The sequence below is a fragment of the Myotis yumanensis genome, unplaced genomic scaffold (assembly GCF_028538775.1).
Source record: "Myotis yumanensis isolate MYYU_CA2020_CCGP unplaced genomic scaffold, mMyoYum1.0.hap1 SCAF_4, whole genome shotgun sequence".
Lineage (NCBI taxonomy): Eukaryota > Metazoa > Chordata > Mammalia > Chiroptera > Vespertilionidae > Myotis > Myotis yumanensis.
The window spans coordinates 73,650,143-73,675,990 of NW_027223755.1; the positions used below are offsets into that span (position 1 = coordinate 73,650,143).

At 38.0% G+C, this 25,848-nt stretch overlaps 1 protein-coding gene across 10 annotated transcripts in view; it reads left to right on the plus strand.

The window, feature by feature from the left end:
• The window catches only part of CSNK1G3 (casein kinase 1 gamma 3), a 116,196-nt gene that overhangs the window by 12,634 nt on the left and 77,714 nt on the right, over positions 1-25,848 (plus strand). For all 10 annotated transcript variants that reach the window (XR_011471218.1, XR_011471219.1, XM_070412536.1 and 7 more), the window contains exon 2: positions 24,734-25,159. Coding sequence is in view for 8 of the 10 variants with exons in the window: in XM_070412536.1 (XP_070268637.1) it covers positions 24,982-25,159 (178 nt within the window). In the remaining 2 variants the exon portion in view is untranslated. The remainder of the gene's footprint in view (positions 1-24,733; positions 25,160-25,848) is intronic.

Genomic DNA, 25,848 nt, shown 5'->3' on the forward strand with positions numbered 1-25,848 from the left:
GGTTATATTTGTCATATTTACAGTATTGTTGAGTTGTATTTTTCATGTAACATAAGGACTGAAGGGACCTTAATGGTTTTTTAGTTTAACTGCACTTCTGCTTTATTCTCTTTGTACCATTCTTTTTTCAAAATATATTTTTATTGATTTCTTACAGAGAGGAAGGGAGAGAGATAGAGAGTCAGAAACATTGATGAGAGAGAAACATCGATCAGCTGCCTCCTGCACACCCTACTTGGGCATGTGCCTGCAACCAAGGTACATGCCCTTGACCGGAATCGATCCTGGGACCTTTTTGTCCGCAGGCCGACGCTCTATCCACTGAGCCAAACCAGTCAGGGCTCTTTGTACCATTCTTAACAAATAACTACATCTGTTTTTCCCCTCAGTGAAAATAGTTTACTTACAGTGTATTGCATACATAGTATATTGTGTATATTGTACATAGTCAGTGAATGTTTACATATGTAAACATTGATACTAGGGTTTTATGGTTATTGTATCTTGTCACTTTTGACAAATCAGGGTCCTTTCTGTGACTCATTTGATTTTGCTTCATAAATCAAGAACACCTTTACTACTTAAAGCATTTTTCTTGTGACAAAATGAGACCAAGTCATTTTATGAGTTCACTATGTTAAACTTATTCAATGAACATTTTTTGCATGGTGGCAAAATTAGATTGGGCAATTCTATAAATTTCAAGGGTCATATTTCTGCAAACTTCCTTAGTAGGAGATTTTGTGGTAGAGACATTTAAGAGTGGTTAGAGCAGCGGTTCTCAACCTGTGGGTCGCGACCCCTTTGGGGGTCGTCTAAGACCATCGGAGAATACATATATAATTACATATTGTTTTTGTGATTAATCACTATGCTTTAATTATGTTCAATTTGTAACAATGAAATTGGGGGTCACCACAAATGAGGAACTGTATTAAAGGGTCGCGGCATTAGGAAGGTTGAGAACCACTGGTTTAAAGAGTTTCTTTATTGCATAGAAAGAGGTGTAGAAGATATAATTGAATTTTCTGTTTGTTATGTATGGAACTGAGCATTTACATTACAGTAACAAACACTGTACTCTTTGACTACATTAAGGAAATTCAAAGATTTTAGTCCAAAAAAGACTTTGTTCAGAGTTGATAGGTATGAATACATGTGTCTCTCTTCCTCAGGATTCCATTGCTGATTGAATTATGGCACAAGGATAAAATGAGTAAAGATTTACTTCTGGGAATCGCTAGAATCCAGCTTTCAAACATCTTATCTTCAGAAAAAACTCGCTTTTTAGGTTCTAATGGTGAACAGTGTTGGCGTCAAACTTACAGTGAAAGTGTGCCTTTTATAGCAGCACAAGGGTAATGCATTTTGCAAAATTGATCTTAGCTTTGCTTTTTATTCTCATTAGTTATAACCTTATCTTTTCATATCATTTTTTCTCTGATCTTTCATGACCTGTGGGAACTGTATCCTAGTTTGCTCTTTAGCTTTCTGATACCCATTATACCCTCACAAAGTTAAGAATCTATGCTGCTATAGTATTGCAATATTTACTCAGACTGGTGAATATTTCCCTCTCCTCTGTTTAGCCTGACAATTTTAAATTCAGAATTTTTTTAAATTTTATCGTTGAAAGTATTACATATGTCCCCTTTTTTACCCCATTGACTCCTAATTTGCCCCACCCTCCACCACCCTATTGTCTGTGTCCATGGGTTATGCATAAATGCAAACAAGTGGGTTATCTCTTCCTAACCACCCACCCTTGCCTTTCCTAATTTAATCTCAAAATTACAATGTATTTTTACATTATGTTGCATTGGGAATGACTATTTTTCTACTTAAAAAATGTTTTAACTTTTACCTTATTGCTGAAGTCTGAGGATGCTTTGCACTTTTAAAGACAATTGTTTTTTTCGGCCCTGAAATTCTTTGTCACAGTGAAAAGCTGGAGTTCACATATTTCAGACAAATAATATATTTGTTGCGTGATTTAAAAAAATTTAACAATAGAAATTTAAATTCAGTTTGATATTTTATACAACATGCCTTTATTTTTAAAGCATAGTAAGAAAGTAGAAGGAAAACAGGCTCAGTAAAAAGCTGAAATCTAAAAGTTGTATTGAAATTTCTTCCTTTACGCTTCCCCATCACTAGCCAGGGTCACGGCATTAGGAAGGTTGAGAACCACTGGGTTAGAGTTTAGAGGACATGTTGTGTGTGAACCTGTGGAAGACTTAGAAGTATTTTGAATTTACCAAAATACTTTGATACTACAATAAAGTTAGTATCATGATAAGACTAGCATACCTCAGAGGGAAGAATGGGGTGGGAAGAGATTAACCAAAGAATTTATATGCATAAATGCATTGCCCATGACACAGACAATAGCGTAGTGAAGGCCTGGGGTGGGGTGGGGACCTGGGGGTGGGGGGCAAGGGGGAAAAGGGAGGACATCTGTAATACTCTCAATGATAAAGATAAGATTAAAAAAAAAAAAAGGTTACCAGAAGCATTTGGCACATACAATTAGTAATGGAGTAATGGGTACAGTTTTACAGGACCCTAATTTCTTATCAACAATTCTAACATTGAAAATGCTCTGAAAAGCAAATTTTACTTGTATGTTTGGCACAGATTGATTTTTTTCACAAAACCTGTGTGAAATGTGTATTTAATATATTTGTAGATTTCTCTGCAGAAATAGTAAATGTTTGATTATAGTGTGTTGTCCCAGATTTCTGTGCGCCGTTCTGCCTTCTTTTAGGGGTGTTATAAAATATCTGGTGTATGCACATTGTATCATTTGTCAAAACCCCTAAAATTCTGAATTCCAAAACATGTTTGACTGCAAGAACTTTGAAAAAGGAATTGTGGAACACATTTTGCTTCTATCCCTTGTTTCTTGATGGAAACTACTCAGCATCTTACTCCTCCAAGATGGAGTTTCAGTAAAATGCTGGTAAATTTCTTTTGCTTTTTTCCCTTATATACATACCAAGAAGCAATTGATTTTAATCTGTGTTTGTGTCTTTAATAGCTATTGAAAGCTTTTCTGTTTTTTTAACATCAAGTATTAAGCCTGGTACTTGTGAGCCCCATTGGGGTCCCAGGAGCATTGTGTAATTAGGATGCTTGAGATGGAAAATGTTTTGGGTAACTTTGGCATAGCTGAGTATTCATCACACACACTTTAGTCCTTGGGGTTATGTAAGCTTACCTCTGTACATGATAACTTCATGCCAAAGCACCTGCAGGCCGCTTTCTTTTTACATATCTTGGCTTCCTTTTTCATAACAGAAAGAAGTAGGGGTGTGGTTCAGTGCTTCTGTTTTAGTTTCCTTAAACTTCCTTAATTTGTTTTTAAGACTTTACTGCAAAAATCTTTATACCTACTTTGGTTTTCCTCCCCCCATCCTCTCTCTGTGTTTTGTTTTGTTTTTTCTCCTTTTTTTTCTTGTTCCCCCTCCTTTAAAATAATATTCCTCAAAGAGAGAAGTTCATAACTACAGTATTCTATATTGGTAAAAAGTGTTGCTTGTTGAAAAGGTGATAGAAATAAATCTGCATAGGTATTTTCCTAAAGATGACCTCCCTATAGGGGAGTGATCATTGTTCTGCTTATTCATGTAGTGTTCCATATATGTGGTCTTTGCTTTCTTTCCATCCTTAAACACTGAAGGTAATGGGGGTGGTGAGTACTGTGGTGCATGCACAGATTTTAAGCTGTGTTTTTTTGTTTTGTTTGTTTTTTAATATATATTTTATTGATTTTTTACAGAGAGGAAGGAAGAGAGATAGAGAGGTAGAAACATCGATGAGAGAGAAACATTGACCAGCTGCCTCCTGCACATCTCCCACTGGAGATGTGCCCGCAACCCAGGTACATGCCCTTGACCGAATTGAACCCGGGACCCTTCAGTCCCCAGGCTGACGCTCTATCCACTGAGGCAAACCGGTTTTGGCATTAAGCTGTGTTTTTGTTTGAATTTTTTTGACTGTTTTTATTGTAGTTGATTTCTAATATTATGCCATTGTGATCTGAGAAGATGCTTGATATGATTTCAATCTTCTTGAATTTGAAGAGACTATGCCTGTGACCCAGTATGTGGTCTGTCTTTGGAAATGTTCCATGTGCACTTGAGAAGAATGTATATTCTGTAGCTTTGGGGTGAAATGTTCTGAAGATGTCAATTAAGTCCATCTGATCTAGTGAGTCATTTAGGATTGATGTTTCTTTGTTGACTTTAAACTGTGTCTTTGAGTTCATCAAGATACCAGGCACTACAAGGTATAAATCCTAATGGAAATATAGAACTTATATTGTTTATGTACACTTGCTATGTGCTCTGAAAGCACTGTCATTCTCTTGTAGTACATATCCTATCTAATCTAATAAAAGTCAAATATGCAAATTGACCATACCTTCGCTACACCTTAAGCCACGCCCACCAGCCAACCAGAGCGACTATATGCAAATTAACCCAACCAAGATGGCGGCTGGCAGCCACGGAGCTGGAGCTAGCAGGAGGCTTGGTTGCTCCAGTGATGGAGGAAGCTAATCTTCCCGGCCGGCTCTGAGCTCCACTGAAGGCAACAAAGATTCAATTATTGAAGATAAATAAACTCCAGATACCTTCTTTCAGCTGGCCGTGGCCACGGAGCTGGAGTGAGCAGGAAGCCAAGCTTCCCGCCTGCTGAGGGGCTCTGAGCTCCACTGAAGGCAACAAAGTTTCAATTATAGAAGGTAAATAAATCCCAGAATAAAAAAAAAAAGAAAAAAAGAAGAGGCTGGGAGCTTCCGTCTCCGGGGAGCTTGGCCAGCCTGAAAATGGCCCTCAGCCCCTCACCCAGGCTGGCCAGGCACCCCAGTGGGGACCCCCACCCTGATCCGGGACACCCTTCAGGGCAAACCAGCCGGCCCACACCCGTGCACCAGGCCTCTATCTTCCTATCTAATAAAGACAAACATGGTAATTAACCATACCTCCGCTACGCTTCCCATTGGCTAATCAGGGTGATATGCAAATTAACTGCCAACCAAGATGGCGGCCGGCAGCCAGGCAGCTGAAGCAAGCATGAGGCTTGCTTGCTCCAGTGATGGAGGAAGCCAAGGTTCCCCGCCTGCAGCAGTCGGGCTCTGAGCTCCAGTCTAAGCAATAATGTTGTAATTATAGAAGCTAAACAAATCCCAGATACCTGCTTTCAGCCAGTCGGCCTCGGAGCTGGAGTGACAACAAAGTTTCAATTACAGAAGGTAAATAATCCCAGAATAAAAAAGAAAACGAAAAAAAGGAGAGACTGGGAGCTTCAGTTGCAGGCTTGGCCTGCCTGAAAACAGCCCTCAGCCCCTCATCCAGATTGGCCAGGCACCCCAGTGGGGACCCCCACCCTGAAGGGTGTGCGGGCAGCCTGAAAACAGCCCTCAGCCCCTCATCCAGATTGGCCAGGCACCCCAGTGGGGTCCCCCACCCTAAAGGGGGTGCAGGCAGCCTGAAAACAGCCATCAGCCTGCCCCTCATCCAGGCTGGCCAGGCATCCCAGTGGGGACCCCCACCCTAAGGGGGTGCAGGCAGCCTGAAAACAGCCATCAGCCCCTCATCCAGGCTGGCCAGGCACCCCAGTGGGGAACCCCACCCTGAATGGGGTGCGGGCAGCCTGAAACCAGCCATCAGCCCCTCACCCAGGCTGGCCAGGCACCCAAGTGGGACCCCCACCCTGATCCGGGACACCATTCAGGGCACACTAGCCGGCCCCCACCCATGCACCAGGTCTCTATCCTATATAGTAAGAGGGTAATATGCAAACTGACCCTAACAGCAGAAAGACTGGTTACTATGACACATACTGACCACCAGGGGGCAGATGCTCAATGCAGGAGCTGCCCCCTGGTGGTCAGGGCGCTCTCACAGGGGGGAGCTCTGCTCAGCCACAAGCCACACTGACGGCTGCCAGTACAGCGGTGGTGCTGGGAGCCTCTCCTGCCTCCTCAGCAGCGCTAAGGATGTCAGACTGCAGCTTAGGCCTGTTCCCCGCTGGCAAGTGGACATTCCCCAAGGGCTCCTGGGCTGCCAGAGGGATGTCTGTTTGCCAGCTTAGGCCCAATTCCCCAGGGAGCAGACCTAAGCCAGCAGGTGGTCATTCCCCGAGGGGTCCCAGACTACGAGAGAGCACAGGCCGGCTGAGGGACGCCCCCCCCCCCCCCCCCCCCCGAGTGCACAAATTTTTGTGCACCGGGCCTCTAGTATAATAAAAGCCTAATAGGCAAATTGACCGAATGGTGGAAAGACCGGTTGCTATGATGTGTACTGATCACAAGGGGGCAGATGCTCAAGTCAGGAGCTGCCCCCTGCCCGCAGGTTCCAGGCCTGCGAAGGCAGGTGCCGGCAGAGACCCTCCGGCCCTGATCGTCGGCCAGGCCTAGAGACCCTACCCGTGCATGAATTTCGTGCACTGGGCCTCTAGTCACAGTTTATATTATTGTTTAGGCTATGTGATATCAGGGATTGTGATTGTCTTCTTTGCCATTTATATTTCTGGTGATTGGCACATAATAGGCCACTACTGATTACTTGTTTGCTGAATGCATGGATAAATCATTTTTTATCAGGGAAAACTTTGACATGGAGCAATCTTGATTAAATTTCTCTGAGCACCATGCTCACTTAAACCAGTTTAGTTTGCATCATCACAGTTGTATGAGATAAATTTCAAACAAATAAATTGGTGCTAATTTAAATAAAATAATAAACACAAGCATCTGACATAGTTACCTAGGCTTAAAAATCTACACTAATAAAAGAGAAACATCAAATTGGTGTCAGTCTGCTATACCCACCAACCAATCAGGATGAGTATGCAAATTAACCCAACAAAGATGGCGGTTAATTTGCATATGCTGGTGCGGATTGAAGATTGAAGACGACTGAATACTGACGAGGCTTGGCTTCTCCACTGGAGAAGCCTCGAGGCTTGCCTTCTCTGCTGCGTTCGGAGCAAAGGCCTGGGTCCCGGGTGCAGGAGGAAAACCGGTGCCAGCAGCCAGGGGAAGGAAGGCCTATTGCATGAATCTCTTTGTGCAATGGGCCTCTAGTAAAGATATAATTAAAGAAGTTTTTTTAATGTAGAAGTTGATAGTTTATGAACTTAAAGTTTTTCTCTTTAAAAATTTTCACACACTAAAAATTACTCCCTCCACAATCAAGATACAAGCAAGTCCATCACTCCAAAATGTTTCCCCATGCTGCTCCTTTGTAGTCAACTCCTTCTCCTACTCCCAGTCCTTAGCAATCACTGATCTGTTCTTTGCCCTATAATTTTGCCCTTGCCAGAATAGCATATAACTTGAATCATGTGGTATGTAGCCTTTTGAATCTAGCTTATTCCACTTTGCAGAATGCGTTTGAGATTCATTCATGTTGTAGTGTATATCAGGTGTGTGTGTGTGTTTTGCTGCTGAGCAGTATTCTGGTATATGGATGTACCTCAGCATGTTTATCCATTCACAAGTTTGAAGCTTTTTTCCCAGTTTTTGGTGATTTTGAATAAAGATGTCAGAAAACAAAATTTTTTTGTTTTGTTACTTGTTTGTTGAATCTAAGTGTTCTTATCGAGTATTGGAATTATCGGGTCATAACGGCAGGTGTATGTTTAACTTTATAAGAAACTGCTAAACTGTTTTCCAAAGCAGCTGTGTCATTTTGCACTTCCACCAGCAATGTTGAAGAGTTCCAGTAATAAGCCATTCCTAAAATTTAAATTGGCTATATGGAATGACTTTTTAGTAATTAGTTTGTTAGTTTGATTGCACACCAGAATATCATGACAGTAACATCAATTCTGAACATGATGCTTTTATTGCTGGAGGTCTATTAGATGGAGGTGGTGATTTAGGGGAGCCTCACTTTACAGGGTATGCAGACTTCAGAATGTTTTGAAAGTATTCTTTCTTGCTTGGGTAATGCAACCCTAATTTAATTGCTATATAAAAAAAACACACAGACTAGGCCTTTAACCCTGGTGCTAATTTTGGGGATTAGGGTGCCTTTGGATAAATTCTGTGTCTCTGTCTTCAAGCTACAGCACTTAGTTTGGTAAGGATTCTCTTGGTTTAGACTGGTTAGATGGAAATCCTTCCTCTGGAGAAATGGTTGTACTTTCAACTTGTTTCTGTCACTTCTTGTTTCATGTTTCATTTTAGAATATTTGTAGAAGGCATCTTGGTTACTTATGATTTACTCTCAGTTATACTATTTAGTTCTTTTATGATGAGATTTGACAATATTAACATTATATGTATAATTCCCAAATGTTAATAACCTTTAGTGAACTTTTTACATTTGTGACCTTTGCATACACTACACTATTGCTTATAATTATTTATTTTTAAATTAGGAAATTAGCACTGTAGTTAAGAGGAAAAAATGTAACTTTTTAAAATAAGAACCATGTGTGAAACAGTATTGACTTCTGAGATACTTTCTCATTTAATGTGGCATTATCAGGGAATGGCCTACCAGATAAATTAGAAGATTGAAGTTATACTGAAATATTTTTTAACTGATAAACTTAAGTTCGTATTATTTTCTCTGAAAAGACCAGCACATTCTGGTCTTTTCTTGCTGATGCAGGGCTCTCATTCTGAACAACAGTGATAAAGCACTGTTCTGCATAGATGTCTGAATTTATTGAGGTATATAAGATTGTTTGTCTTCCTTGTTCTCTGTCATTTTTAATATTGACCTCAATTTTTCCATTTTAAGTTTGATTTCTAGTATAAACTTATTAGAGTTATTTTAAAATTAAAGTGGGGTTTAGGGGCTCTTATTGTTTAGTGAACAGAATATGTACTTTTTGATCTCCTTTAGTAAATTCTTTTCTTCTGGTTCATAGCTATGTTCTGGAGAGTTGAAATCCTATCTAATAATAGGCAAACATGATAATTGACCTACCTTCGCTATGCTTCCCATTGGCTAATCAGGGTGATAGGCCAATTGACTGCAAACAAAGATGGAGGTTAACCGCCAACAAAGTCGGTGGTTAATTTGAATATGTAGGCGCAATTCTGGGAGGTGAAAGGAGAAGGATGGAAGAAGCCGCCTGCCACTGACGGTGATGGGAAATCCAGGCGGCAGGCAAGAGCCGGGTGGCAGGGCAAAGGCGACCTTGCCCTGCCCCCCGGCCCGTGATTGGAGAACCGGGGTCGCCTTTGCCCGCCCCCCTGGCCGGTGATTGGTGATCGGAGAAGCCGGGCGGGGCAGGTGATCGGTGATTGGAGAAGCCAGGCGGGGCAGGGAAAAGGCGGCTGCCAGCAGCCTCCTCTTCCCTCCCCCCACCCCCCGGCCGGTTTTCAGAGAAGTACTTTTACCTGTATTTTTTTTTTCAAAGTACGTGTATTTTTAATAATTTCTTAACATGGTAAAAGAATTTTACATTACGATCCAAGGGTGGTGGGGTGAGGAGAAGGAGCAGCAGAACAATCCAACAAACAAAAAGGGAAACAGAAATGCATGGTGGAAGGGATTTGAAGGGTGGGTAGGGGCATTGCCCAACTAAAATGCAATTGATGCAATTGGTTTGTTACTGAGTACTATTCATGGGAAGACAGCATCCTGACTCCTTCTCTATACAGCATATTGGGAGTAAAAATGATGCATCCAGGTGGAAATATGATTAGGGGTTGGAAGATAGACAGGGAAAGAAGAAGTCAGAAATAGACACTGAGAGAGTCACTGGCTGGCTGACTGCAAATACTGACTCTCCAGTAGTGATAGAATAAAAAAGTGGGGGATATCTCTGGAAGATTCAAGATAGGGGCAACTCTTCTATGGTTTTGACTTGCCCAGCAGATTTCCACATACACATATGTACACGCCTATGTTTGCATGCACACACGTACACATAACTGACTGCCCTCCCTGGAAGCACAGAAGAAGAAGAAGCCGCCAGAAGAAGAAGCTGCCCACCTTTGGTCCAGGCGCCAGCGCCAGCGCCTGCGGCTGGCTGCAGCCCAGGAGAGATGGACAAGCCAACCACCCGAGGTCCCAGGCTGCAGCCATCCGGAGAAGCTGCCAGCCCTGTGGTCCAGGGTGCCAGCGCCTGTGGCCAGGGAAATAGGTTCCCTCTTCTGCAGTCATTACTTCAATATTCTCCTTCTGAATTTCTCTCCTGTGCTGCAACCCAACTCCACTTTTCATCGGAAGGATATGGAACAGAGAGAGCAGTGTTAAAAGCTTACATTTTTAAGCCGGTAAGGTTGGTACTTAAACATATAAATGGAAAACTAGAGTCCTTAAGGTTACAAAGGCTACAAAGGACAGGGACAGCGCATGACCTATTATATCCAGCAATCCATATGGGGACTGAAAACTTTGCAATGATGACAATTAGTGAAGATATGAATCAACTAAAATAGTTGACAGGGACAGTTCTTCCATTTTTGAAAATATCTACATCAAATCTGTTTAAATAGATTTTCACCTGCATAACATAACACATTCTAACAAGACCACCACCACCACCAATGTGGTCAGTGTTGTGTCGATAAATGTTTAATAACTGAGGTACACCCCCCCCCCCCCCCCCCCCAGTGCACAAATTTTTGTGCACCGGGCTACTAGTTATAGAATAAATGCCTTTGACTTGTGAGGTGTTATTCCAATTCTTTTTTTTTTTTGTAATGTCTTACCTCCCCCTAGCCCCCAACCCTCCCTGGCCTTCCCGCTGTAGTTTGACAGTCTGTTCGATGCTGCTCTGCCTCTGTATCTATTTTTGTTCATCAGTTTATAATGGTCTTAATTATCCATAAATGAGTGAGATCATGTGGTATTTTTCTTTCATTGACTGGCTTATTTCACTTAGCATAATGCTCTCCAGTTCTATGCATGCTTTTGCAAATGGTAAGAATTCCTTCTTTTTTACAGCAGCATAGTATTCCATTGTGTAGATGTACCACAGTTTTCTAATCCATTCATCTGCTGATGGGCACTTAGGCTGTTTCCAGATCTTCGCTTTGGTAAATTGTGCTGCTATGAACATAGGGGTGCATATATCCTTTCTGATTGGTGTTTCTGTTTTCTTGGGGTATATTCCTAGAAGTGGGATCACTGGGTCAAATGGGAGTTCCATTTTTAACTTTTTGAGGAAACTCCATACTGTCTTCCATAGTGGCTGCACCAGTCTGCATTCCCACCAGCAGTGAAGGAGTGTTCCTTTTTCTCCACATCCTCTCCAGCACTTGTTGTTTGTTGATTTGTGGATGATAGCCATTCTGACAGGTGTGAGATGGTACCTCATTGTCGTTTTGATTTGTATCACTCGGATGATTAGTGACTTTGAGCATGTTTTCATATGTCTCTTGGCTTTCTGAATGTCCTCTTTTGAAAAGTGTCTATGTCTGTTGCTCCAATTCTTATAGTAGTATCTCTTAGAGCTATGAATTGGCTGCCTGCCCATACCTTTTTCTTTCCTCTGTTTGAAAAAGGAATGATCATGTAAATAAACATTCCTAAACTTACAAGAGTTAGTTCATTTGTTCATTCATTTGCTCATTGATTCAGCAAACTTTTAACCAATGTCTGTTGTGTACTATGGATTATAATAGATAATGGGGGGACAGAATTGAATAAAATATGCTTTCTGACCTTGAGGACATCAGATTAACATATGGGCTATTTTAAAGTTAAAGAGTTAAAACATTGTCCCCTATCTTTGTCACAAATTGGTAGTGAGATGTAGATATTTGATCAGATTCAGTTTCAATTTTTTTTTCTACCATCAGGAAGATCAAAGTTTGCCTCTCTTTTTGTGATGTTAGCAGCAATTGAGGATCCTTGCCTTGTTCCAGTAATTCATTAGGAGTTGCATAATGATTATCTTTGAATTCTATAATTTCTTACTTATTAGACGGAATACTTTTAAAGAGACAATTCCCCTTAATAGAATTGGTCTTCATTATTCCCAAATTCCATATTTACATACTTTCTACTTGCTAAAATTTATGTTCCGGACGCTTTCCCAATCATTCATAGAGATGTGCATACACAGAATAGCAAAAAATTTGAGTTACTTCATGTGCACATTTCCAGGTAAAGTTGAACAAGGTGATGAAGTTCTACCTTCTTGTTTTACTTTGGGGGCTTATTTAGTGCTTTTTTGGGGGTGATTTTGCTGTTTATAATGGCCCACAAGCATAGTGCTGAAATACTGGTTAGAATTCCTAAGTTCAAAGAGGCTATGATGTGCTTTATAACGTGTTAGATGAGCTTAGTACAGGCATTGGTTATAGTGCTGTTGGATGTGAGTTCAATGTTAATGACTCAGCAAAAATAAGGTATCTTTAAACAGAAACACACATTAAAACAAGGTTATGTATGGATTAGCTTATGAAAATGTGACTAGAGGCTTGCAGGACCCTAAGCCTGTATTTTTCCTAGGAGCAACGGCTCAGTGTTGGCTGTTTCAGTGTTTGCAATAACTTTATGGAACCTAACTACAATGCATCAACTATTTTTAGTTTTGCTAAGGACAGAAGAATATCCTTTTTTAAAAATTGATATTAAAATATGCTGTAGAAAGTTGGCATTCATGGAAGTAGATAGTCATTAAGAGGGTTGGTGAGACTTTTTCTGGGGCAAGTTTATTGCTCTATTCCCAGCACCTTAGACTGTGTCTGGTACAAGGTAAATACTCAGAATTTGTTGAATGAAAGTAAGTGCCCTGCAAAAGAACATGACTTTCCTTTGTGGCTTGGATTTTAAAATTTAATAGCATTCCTGTGATTGGGACTTGTAATCAAGTTTATATTTATAGATAGTGATTGAGATGGTGAATATTTCAGTAATATAAATTTAGTATGATCTCTACTTGATTTTTGATTCCCATCATGCTTAAAGGGATAGGAGGTGAGGGTGATCCATGATTTTTTGGGTGTATATGTTATAATAAAGGCTTACCTGGCTGGACATTTTCAAATTAAGTGTTCTTTCAACTATTGAGACTCATTAGCTATGATAAGGGGTATGTCAATGGGAATATAAATTCACCTGTGAAATTGAAAAGATGAGGCACAAAAGACATTTTGAAGACCTATGAAATAATCGTCCTAATTACTGAAGAACAGTCAGACCTGGATAAATAGAAAATTTATTTAATTAGACTTTCAGTAATATTTATGTATATTAAGAAAATTAATATTTTAATAAAAGTTCTCATTTAAAATTTGATTTATTTATAACCGATTATAGTATGTTTTGATACTTTTCTGTTAAGTTGCTTCCAAACTTAGACTACAACTCATGGAAATAAATTCGCCACAACCTATAAAAATTTATTTTACCTTGTGACCCAGTGATACATATCTATTCATATAAAAAAAACACAGAGAAATTTCATTAAACACAAGTGTTCATATTATATATGTTTACTCCATTTTCTTTTGTATTTGAAATTATTTCTGAAAAAAAAAACTGCTGCTTAGAACCTATTAAATTGGTTTAACAACCCACTAAAGGTTCATGATCCACAGTTTGGAGAACACTGCTCTAATTGAACTGGTGATTTTTAAAGGCGAGAATATCCTTGCTTTTAATAGGAATATACAAGGGACATCACTCAAATCAGGTTTCAAAAATGTAAAGTGTTGTAGATGATAGTTACTAAATATATCTGAGACAAAATAAGTTTCTATAGTATGTAATTGAAATTGATCCCTCCCCCCCCCCCCCCTTTTTTTTTTTTTACTAGCTTCAGCTCTTAGGGCTCGGCTTGGCCCTTCTGGGCTTGGCTTGGCTCAGCTCTTTGGGGTTAGCTGGCTTTTGGGCGCTATGTTTGGCTCTTAAGGAGAAGAGTCGAGCCTACCTCTCTGCTTCTATATGTCGATCTCTATTTTTGACATTACAGTTAATGATTTAGCTTTTAAAAATAAGTGTTTAGTCTTTTCTAAGACAACCACAGTTGAGCTCATGCCAGAAACCAGTATCTGGGACACTTGCTGCTAATAGAAGCATATGATGTAACAGCTAGCCCTCACATCACAAATATCCTTACTTACTTAGATTTAGGAGAATCCTAGGGACATGTAATTTTTATAAAGACTGGATAAGGCATTTGAAACAGTGAATGGGTCATTTCATATAGTAAATATGAATTTTTTTCATTTACGATAAAGCAGTGAGAAATCAATGCTTTGACAAGTAATGTGAAGAAATTAATTTTTAAAATGTTCATTCCTTATAATTTTGTATTTTAAAGAACATTGAATAACATGCTGAATATGAAAAGATATCTACAGAAACTTTTACTAAATGTTACAGGTACATAGAACAATTCTATATTTATTGCAAAAATCGTTTAGAACAGGGGTCCTCAAACTTTTTATACAGGGGGCCAGTTCACTGTCCCTCAGACCGTTGGTGGTCCGGACTATAGTTTAAAAAAAAAACTGAACAAATTCCTATGCACACTGCACATGTCTTACTTTGACGTAAAAAAACAAAATGGGAACAAATAGAATATTTGTATTTGCATGTGGCCCGCGGGCCGTAGTTTGAGGACCCCTGGTTTAGAAGCTAGGTAGAACTAGCTCATTAGAGTTTACTTGAAAACTTTAGCTAGCTCTGGGTGGTTTTACAAGAGACAGAACATACTGATATGTTCTCACACTACTTACTCTGTTTGATGTAGCTGCAACCTAAAGGAGGTCATTTGGCTCTGTAATATCCTAAATTATTGGGCCATGCAGATTAGAAAATGTGATTGTATGTTTTGAAGATTCATTAGTGATCATCAAATTAGAAGTATGCCAGTGGCCTACATTTCTACGCATATAATCAGATTATGTCTAATGTTTTTTGTATTTAGCAGCTCATTTTTATCTTTATTAGTGGATGTTACTATAGCAAAATTGTAATTGTTTATGAAAGCAAAGCAATTATTTATATTCATCTATTCTCGAGGACAATTTGAAAATGCATCTATTTGATAAATTTAGTCTAATATATACTTGAGTAAGTCAGTATGCTGAGAATAATTATTGAATCAAACAATTTATAAATGTTTTGTTAACATTTATTTATGCATGTTCATGTAGCTTTATGCACATTAAATGCATAGCCATTCTTTTTTTTTTATTGTAGAAGGCCTAAAATTTCAGTTAACTTGTAGTGTTTTGTAAAAGTCAAGTTTCTTTAAGTCATATAAGTAATTTTTTTGTGTTATAAGAAATTATAAGCCTGGCATATTTCTATGAAACTTTCTTCTCTCAATAGTTTTTATTTCTGTGGATGCCTGATTTTTAAGTTTTAAAGCTGTATTTTGTCACTTTCTTTTTTTTTAAGTTTTGAATTTAAAGCTTCTGAAAAATTTGTAATAATTTCTATTGAATGCAACTGTAGGTATAATACAATAAATACTAGGATTATTTGTGAGCTTTTTAGCAACTGGTATTTTAATAGACACTGAATCTTGTATCTACTTATATTTCTGGTTGTTTTTTGCTTGACTATTAGAAAGCAGAAAAATAAATTTATTAAGTATAGGTATTGAACTGCATTTTGTAAGTTAGTATTACATAGTTTATTTCTAACATTTTACTTTCTTATTTCTCAGTCCTTTTGTAGTGTGTGTGTGTGTGTGTGTGTGCGCGCGCGCGCGCCTATTGTAAGCTGCCCTAAATACTTTTCTATAACGTTGTTGGCTTTTAAGTAAAGTACAGATATTTAATTTTTAGAATAGATTGTGTACTTAGATTGTTTCAAAGTAATTCAGTGAGAAAATAAAATAACAATATGCATTTCAGTAGTTCTTAACTTTTTTAGGGTCATATTTAGTAATTGGTTGAAAGCTATGGATTTTCTCTTAAAAAATTTTTTTTAGTTTATTAATCTTTAAAAAGAGATGGGATGGGGAGGGGGGAGAGAGAGAGAGAGAGAGAGAGAGAACAGAAACATCGATTTGTTGTTCCACTTATTTATGCATTCATTGGTTGATTCTTGTATATGCCCTGAACAGTGATTGAACCCACAATTTAAGATGCTCTAACCAACTGAGCTACCTGAGCTATCCGGTAGGAGTTGGATTTTCTCTTAAGAAAAATGCTCAGGAGATCGATGGATTTCAGCTTAAGAACTCCACAACTGTCTCCAATATTGGTGACTCTTTATTTTTATTCCAAGCAAAGCAAAGCAATGCAAAGCAAAACAAAGCAAACCAAAACAAAAACTTTGATTTGTAGAGTCACTTATTTTATTTTTTAATCATTTGAAATATTCTTACCAAGGCTTGAAAGTGCTTATTTAAATTTATTTTAGGATAGAAATTAGCTTGTTAATAAAATTAGTAATTTTATTAAATTAATGCCTAAATAAAGTAAAATATTAAAATAATACTGAAATATATATAAGTAATAGCCTCTTCTCTCATATCTCCAGTCTTTGTATTTTTTAAAAGATAAAAACATCTTTTAATGATAAAACTTTCAACATATTAACTATGGAAGGAATGTATCTCAACAAAATAAAGGCCATCTATGACAAGCCCACAGCTAACATCATACTCAATGGCAAAATTTGAAAGCTTTTCCTCTAAAATCGGGAATAAGACAAGGATTCCTACTCTCACCACTTTCATCACAGTACTGGGGTTCTAGCCAGTTCAGTTAGGCAAGAAAAAGAAATAAAAGGTATCCAAATTGGAAAGGGAGAAGTAAAATTTTCTTTGTTTGTAGATGCATTATATTTTAATTCTATACCTAAGAGTACTGAGATTTTAACTCACTCCCATTTCCCCTTCAGTCTTTAAATGTTTGGGTAGTTATGTTCACTTCATCTATTGCTTAGTTTTGACACTTTAAATAATGTTCTTACATCTCTATTTTTCATTCTAGCAAATTTTATGTTATCTCTTAACTTTGCACTTTGTAAGGTACAGATATTCTTATCTCTCCCTATTCTTCCTCTACCTCTTCTATTCCCCCTTATCAGCTGAGTGTCTGTCAATTGTAGTGTTATTTTAACACTGTCAAGGTTGAAAAAAATTATATTCTCTTCGATCACATATATCTTGCATTTGTGGGGTGTAATAAGGATTCTAAAAGCTGAAAATCAATTAACCATTCTTTCACTATTAGGATTTGTAGTAGAATTAAGTAGTATTTTTGTGTTACTCTTCTTTCTTGATTAGCACTCTCTGGGCCCCTTTTTCTCTAGCTCAGGAAAATTTCTTTACCTAAATTTTCTTTGTCCTCTCTATTAATTTCTATTATTAGTTGAAAGTTGGAGGTATTGAATGTCTTCTTTCTGTCTTTTTTCCTTTATTTTTTTGTTTCTTGTATTTTTACTTTATGTATTAGGATTGTTGCCCCATTTTATTTTTGGTTATCATTTAAGGCATTATCTTTTTTAGCCTATGTATTTATTATTGTTCTTCTGCAAAGCCTCTGAAGATCTAATGGTTTTCATTTTTGTTCTCTTCTGATTTTTGAATGATCTGCTTCCTTCAGATTTTTTTTTTTTACTTTTTTTGGGTTATTTTTCTTTCATTATTAGCTTTTTTCACTCATCTAGTGATTCTTGATTGTCAGTTCATGTTTGTGAATGGATTCTTGATTGTCAGTTCATGTGTGTGAATGATGGGATAGGTTAATATTTCTGGGTAAGTGGTTTTGATTTTCTTGCTATCTTTTTTTTAATCAATCTCTTGGAGCCCTGTGTACATGATGGTGCTTATTGACCAGTCAGTTCATAGGGTGAGCACTCAGGGAACCAGTCTTTAAGCAAGGAGTTTTTCAAAATGCCAGATCGGGACAGGTTTTACTTTCTGATGCCAATATATTCTCTTTCCCCACTCCTTCCCTCCTCCCCATTTCCCTTTGGAACTTCCTTTGGTTTCTTTAGAGATTTGTTTTTGTTTTTTTCTTTTACATAGCTTCCCTTCCACTTTTCACTGCTGCTTACCATTTCACCTATTTCCTTTAGGAAGCCTTTCTGGACTTCTGTCTGGCTTACTCAGCTGTGGTCTTCTCTGGCACTTAGTTTGGGCATTAATTTCCTTCATTGTTTTATCTGTCAGTACATGCTTCTTTTCTTCCATCTTCCTACAGTTTGTTAATATTTCTTATCTCCCTCTAAGTCTCCTATTGATAATAGATATACCAAGTTACTGATAAAAATCGAATATTGCCACAGAAGAGTATATCATAGTAAGAACACCTTGCAATTTTGTAGATTAATGATTTGTCTTTTTTTGCTGTGTCTATATATAGTCTTTCTGTCCATACATGTCTTGAAACCTGTGTACGTGAATGGGGGTTATTGACTGGTGGGTCCCCCCACTGCACCCTCAGGTTGGTTCAAATTAGGCAGCATTGAGGTGTTGTATTCACTTATAGTATAGGCTGGCATCATTGAGGTGTTGTATATACTTACAGTATAGGCTGGCAAGGGCGAGCTAACCTACACTACAGATCTAGATAGACAAGCACAGACCAGACTTTGGGAGGTCACAGAATTAGCAAGAAAAATAATAGAGGTAAAGTGGATAAGAATATGACCTCAGGAATGCGATTCTTTGTAGTTATATTCTTTTTACAGCACTTCCTAATTTTATGATGCTGGTCAAGTAGTGTAATTTCTCTAAATTTTAGGGTTTTTATTGGTAAAATTAGGGATTGTAATAGTATCTTATGATTGTGAGAATTGATGAGCTAATCTGTTTAAGTACTTAGCAGAGTGCTCAGCAAAGGGCAACTGGAGAAAATTTAAATAAAAAAATCCAGGTTACTGGATTTTATTGAAAAATTAGAATATCTAGTATTCTTGAATGGTAACAGTTGTTTACAACTAGTAGTGTCTGCCCCTTTTAAAATGGGGTAATTGCTTTCCAGCTTGCCATAGCTCCCAATATTCCTTTTTATTTTTAAAAATATATTTTTAATGATTTTAGAGAGGAAGGGAGAGGGAGAGAGTGATAGAAACATCAATGATGTGAGAGAATCATTGATTGGCTGCCTCCTGTACCGCCCCCCGCCCCCCTTTGGGGATAGGGCCCACAACCTGGGCATGTGCCCTTGACCAGAATAGAACCTGGGACCCTTCGGTCTGAAGGCCGTAGCTCTATCCACTGAGCAAAACCGGCTAGGGTCCAATATTCCTTATTGTCTTATACTTTGCTTGTTTCATTCATTTATATTATCTGCTTTGCATTTGGATTTGTGACTCTGAGGTTACTGGTTTCAGCTATAGCTAAAAGAATATCTAGTTTTTAGAACTGGGTTTTCTTTGGCATTAGGATGAATCAATACAGAAGGCAGAAATACAGACAGCATTAGAAGAATAATTCAGGCAAGGGAGTGCCATCTCATCCAGAAAGTGACTTAGGAACGCTTGTAGCACTTTGGTTGGCATATGTGGGGTTTGGTGATGTGCTTCAGGTGAATGAAGAGCCTGTTATGGGGTCTGATGATATGTAACCGGGAGGGTTTTAGATAGAAATCATGCAGCTGAAGCCTAGAACTGTTTAGAGATGGAAATAACTCATTTATGAATCTACAATAGCTGTTGACTGACCTAAGTGCCCAACAGTGTGCTAGGTTCAAAGATCACAGTTACATAAAATAAGAACCCTTGTCATTAGATACTATAGGTAATTATCATACTGTGCATAATATAAGAATATCTTTAGAAATCTCCTGGTCTAATCCTCCTGTTTTACAACCACTAAAATAAGATTAGACAGATTAAACCTTGTCTAAAGTTTTATAACTATTTGGGATTCCAAGACTCCTTTTTTTCTAATCCTGTGCTCTTTCTAGTATTAGGCAGCATTAAAGAGGCCTGGATAGCAAAGATCCCAAGATCTGGGAGAAGGGTTCAAAGATTGGGACTTAGGTATGAGGGAAGGTTATGTTACCTTATATAAGAGATTGGAGCCAGAGTTTCTTCTTGGGGGCTTGAAGAAGTAAGTGTCCATGTCAGAGAAACCCTTGTGGCAAGGAACTGTAGGCAGCTGTTAGCAACTGCAGGTACCCTGTAGGACCTGAGGGTGGCTTCCATCTGGAGAGCTAGCAAAAAGCTGAGCCCCTCAGTCTTACACTGCAAGGTTATGAATTCTGCCCAAAATCTGAAGGAACATGCAAGAGGATTCTTTCCAACTTCAGTCCCCAGATGAGAAAGCAGCCTAGCCTAGCTGGTACCATGAATGAAACCTGTGAAAACTCAAGCAAATGACTCAGCTGAGCCATATCCAGACTTCTGATCCATGGAAACTGTGAGCTAATAAATGTGTATTGCTGCTGAGTTTTTGATAATTTGTTATGCAACAATAGAATACTAATACTTTTGAGTCCAAGTATATTGTATTTTTTAGTGTAGTGTCATTATATAATAAACACAACACTTTGCCATCTAATTTGAAATACATAATCACTCCGTTTAAAAGCATGATAGTCACTGCAGTTTGTGGTATGCTGGGCAGCAGTGTGAAATGATGAGTGCCACATAGGATCTCTCGCAACTACTCAACTGTTCTCTTACAGCACAGTGCAGCCATTACAGTACATAAACAAATTAGCATGGATTCATCTTTATAAAAATTTATCTATGAACACTAAAATTTTGAATTTTATATAATTTTCATGTGTCGCAAAATGTTATAATCCTTTTATTTCTCCAACCATATAAAAATGTAAACACCATTCTTAGTTTGCAGCTTATACAAAATAGACAACAGGCTGGATGTAGCCTGAAGTTTGGCTGGAGTTTGCTGACCATGGCTGTAGACAAACTTGAAGGCAATTCTGTGTTTTTTTAAAAAAATCTTTATTGTTGAAAGTATTACATAGGTCCTCCTTTTTCCTCTATTAACCTCTTCCAGCCTGCTTTCCCCTCCCCAGGCCCTCACCACCCCATTGTCTGTGTCCATGGGTTATGCATATATGCATACAAGTTCATTAGTTGATCTCTTCCCACCCACCTTACCCTGCCTTCCCTCTGAGGTTCAACAGTCTTTTCATGCTTCTGTGACACTGGGTCTATTTTTGATAATTAGTTTATTTTTTTCATTAGATTCCACATTTGAGTGAGATCATGTGATACTTATCTTTCTCTGGCTTATTTTGCTCAGCACAATGCTCTCCAGGTCTAGGCAATTCTAATATTATTTGAAGGTACTATCATAAGGAAAGTGTTAGCATTATTTGAGATTCTTAAGAAAATATTTTAATAAAAATATAATTTGTTAAAAATATTTAAAAAATGAAAAATCTTTTATTAAAGTTTATGGACAGTTTTCTGAATGTGGTGAACTAGATGGAGTGAAGTAGGAAACAGCTTCATTTCTCACTAATTAGTACAGTCGACCCCTTGAATGATGCAGGTGGATTTTTTTTCAATTGACCTTGTAGTTCAATTTCTCTGCACAGGTGGAGGGCTGATTGTAGTTATTCAGAGATATTTGGCACCCCCAACCACTCATGTTGTTCAAGGGACAACTGTATATACTTTGATTATTCTTCTTCACTCATAGATGATATCCTAATGAGTTCTGTCCCATTCCATTTTTTCAATTTAATAGGACTTTAACAACTGTTTAATAGTTTTAAAATCCTGTTTTCTAATTTTAATATCAGAGTCATCTTGGAATCTGTTTTCTTTGTTTCCCAGTTGTGGGTACTACTCACTGCTTATTTGCATGTCTGGTACTTTTTAACTGTATGTGGACATTATGAATTCAACATGGTTTAGAGTCTTGATTTTTTTGTCTTTTCAAGTATGTTGAAATATGTTCTGATTCTGATGCACAAAATGAACTAACAAGCAAAATAAAGACAGACTCACAGATAGCAGGCTGACAACTCTGAGGGGTGGGGTGGGTTGTGGGGTTGGGTTGTGGGGTGGAGGAATTCAGAAAAAAAGGAAAAAAAGGAAAAGCTCCTGGGCACAAATAACAGTGTGGTGATTGCTGGGGGCAGGAGAAGGGGGTGGAAGGAAATAGAGGGAGTTGGAGGAAGAGGAGTGTATAGAAGGGGATGAATGAGATGGAAGGAGACTTGACTTGGGGTGGTGAACACACAATACAGTGTACAGATGATGTGTTGTGGAATTGTGTACCAGAAGCCTATATAATTTTGTTAACTAATAGAACTACATTAAGTTCAATAAAAAGGGAAATAACATTTTAAAAAAGTATGTTGAATTATGTTCTGAATGCAGTTAATTTAATTGGAGCTATTTTTTTTTTATATATTTTATTGATTTTTTACAGAGAGGAAGGGAGAGAGATAGAGAGTCAGAAACATCGATGAGAGAGAAACATCAATCAGCCGCCTCCTGCACATCTCCTATTGGGGATGTGCCCGCAACCCAGGTACATGCCCTTGACCGGAATCGAACCTGGGACCTTTCAGTCCGCAGACTGATGCTCTATCCACTGAGCCAAACCGGCTTCGGCTGGAGCTATTCTTAATCTTGTCTAGGCTTGCTTTTAGGCTTCAGTTGGAACAGTCTATAGTAGTTCTTTCTCTAGGTCAGCAATTTTCAGCCAGTGTGCACAAGAATTTTTAAAACATTTAATACTTGACTGTTTAGTCAGGGGCACTCACCTCTTTTCCCTTAGATTGTCAAATAAAAAAATGACAATAGCCAACACAACAATAGCCATCTGGTGTGAATGAAAATCGAAATTATTCCTTTTTTTTTGTCAGATCGGCAAAAAACATTTTTTGGTGTGCAGCAGAATTTTAGTAATTAAGTTTATGTGTGCCATGAGATAACAAGGGTGAAAATCACTCCTCTGGGTTATGGTTTTTACTCTTAAGACCTGGTCTTTGTGGTGTCTCATCTGAATTCCTGGGATATTAATGAGGTTCCTCCATGACTAGACAGGAACTTTAAGGTCTTCCAGCACCGTGCAGCCATTAGTGTCTCTGTTATTCATTTGTCCCTTTAGTAGCCATTGCCTGCTAGGTATTTCAGAATATTGCCCCTCACATATGTAGCCTAGCCGTCTGCCTTACCATTCCCTAGCCCCGAAACTGCACAACTGCCTCATCTTCAGCATCATGTCCTACAAATTCCACTTACATCAACATCCCCAAACACTGATCTGTGATCACTGTTTGCTGCCTGAGCTTCACCTGCCTGGGCTGTAGTCAGATAATTGTCCTTAGACCAGCGGTTCTCAACCTGTGGGTCGCGACCCCTTTGGGGGTCGAACGACCCTTTCACAAGGGTCGCCTAAGATCATCGGAAAACACATATATAATTACATATTGTTTTTGTGATTAATCACTGCTTTAATTATGTTCAATTTGTAACAATGAAATTGGGGGTCACCACAACATGAGGAACTGTATTAAAGGGTCATGGCATTAGGAAGGTTAGATAGAGCTTGGGCGAAGGTGAGACCCACCTTTCCTGTTTCTCTTTTTTCAAAGACCAGTCTTCCCTGCCTAGTATCCAATGCTTGAAAGCAAGTGCTTCATATGTTTTTGTCCAGTTTTATAGTTATAGCAGGAAGGGAAGTTCAGTATCCAGTTACTCCATTATAGCAGAAAACAAAATAACCAGTATGTATATGTAAAACTCAATACTGTTTAATATATACCAAACAGATGCTTACAGATTCACCTGCAAAATAGAGTATAGTAAATATAATAATTTTTTTTTAATAAATAGATTGGATGTTAGGACTAATTGCATATTTGGGTGGGGGTTGCTAAAAATCAGAAAATGTTTTTTGTTTAAACCCTTGTTATAATTGCATTATATAACAAAATAGGAATAAATAGGAATAAAAAGGCCTTGATATTGATCCTAGTTTCTATATTATTGAGTATCTATTGAAGTCGAAGTGTCTTTAATTGCAAATAATAGGAATCAAATTGTTCAAGCAAAAATAGGCACATTTAAGCTTGCAGATTTACTGCAGAATCGAGATATGGTTGATGGGTGAAATTCCTAGAGAACATGAATAGGGCAGAAATCCCCAAAAGCTTTGAAATTTTTCTTTGTGCTTTAGTGTTTTCATCAGTATATTAGAAAATTAAAAACCTTCCTTCTCTACCTCATTAGGTTGATGACTGCCAACAATTCTTAACCTTGCCAAATTATACTTATTTTTTTAAGGCCTAGTTCAGATGTTACATAAGAATTAATTCTTTTTCTTGATAGGTAGCAAGAGTGATATTTGTATTATCAATTCTGAATACCATTTCCTTGTACACCTGGTGGGTAATAAATATTTGGATAAATGAAGATCAAATGAGAATGTGTATTTGATGAAGACTTTGGAAATTAAGTGTCTGAACATGTGAAAGATATTTTTATTAAGACCTTTCACCAATTTGCAAAGTATTCTCTTTTTCTGCTTTTAAATTGAAAATCTTATAGTAACTTATTGGAATTTTTGTAGTGTTTTTTTTTTTAATTGAAGTGATTTTAAGTTGAAAAGTCTAGGTTAGTGAATGTATATTGGCTTATGAAATACTCAATAAATTTTTGTTACTTTTTTAATTTTAAGAAGTAACTGAATCCCTAATTTCTTTGTTTTGTTTTTGTGAACTCTCTGTATATCCTTTATAGAAATAAAGAATAATGGTTAATTTAAGAGTCAACTGTGGATTGGTTTATAGCGGGCATCAGTAAATAGCAATAATCCATTGCCTGAACTTGTGTTAATTTCCCAAACATATATTTTTTAATTCTATAAGTTGACTAATTTTCTTTTCTGATTATTTTAGTTCTCTATCAAGATCAGTGCACATCACTGAAAAGAAAATTTTGAAGACATGTTTTGCTAAAAAGACAACTGAGAAACATCATACGAATGGGATGAACACGCACCAGTTAATTGACTACCTACTACAATTTGAATGTTAACATCACCTGCCTGGTACAGTTACCTAGTAATGTACCTATTCTCACAATACCCTACTTCAGTGTGCTTGTCTTGATTAAAGAATTCAAAGTGGAGTACCGCAAACTTGATATGGATAATAAAAAGAAAGACAAGGACAAATCAGATGATAGAATGGCACGACCTAGTGGTCGGTCGGGACACAATACTCGAGGACCTGGGTCTTCCTCCTCTGGAGTTTTAATGGTTGGACCTAACTTTAGAGTTGGAAAAAAAATTGGATGTGGCAATTTTGGAGAATTACGATTAGGTAAGACTCTTTAGTTTATTCCTTTATGTTGGAAGCATTTTTAAAAAAATGACACTTTCTAATGAAAATGATTTTGTTATTTAATTGTTTAATTTATTGCAAAGAATATGAATATTGTAAATTTTTTATGTACTTGAATATGTATTTGTAAGGAATTCCCTAATGTATGAATATTTATTTACTTAAGATTTGCCACTCAGCATATGAGAAGAAAAGGAAGTAAATGATAAAGTCCCAGCAGGCTGAAATAGGTGCCAGGAAAGCCATTTCAGTGTATTCCTTAGGAATGATATTTAGGCTACTTATTCAGATTTGAAAACATTTAGTAACTGATCACTTTGGGAGGATATGTATGGCTTAAAGTTAAGGTAATATATTGAGACTATAAAAATCAGTAAAATTTACATGGTAATTTATTCACTTTCACTCCCCCAAGTATATCCAGGATGGGGCTCAGGGTGGGGGACACAAAATACTGTTTGCAGCATCCTATCTAATAAAGATGGCGGCGGCCACGGCGCTGGAGCGAGCAGGAGGCTTGGGTTGTTGCCCCGGCGATGGAGGAAGCCAAGCTTCCCGCCTGCCCTGGCTGGCCCTGAGCTCCGCTCAAGGCTATGAAGTTTCAATTATAGACAATGAATAAACCCCAGATACCTGCTTCCAGCCCGCAGGCATGGCCAGCCTGGGCC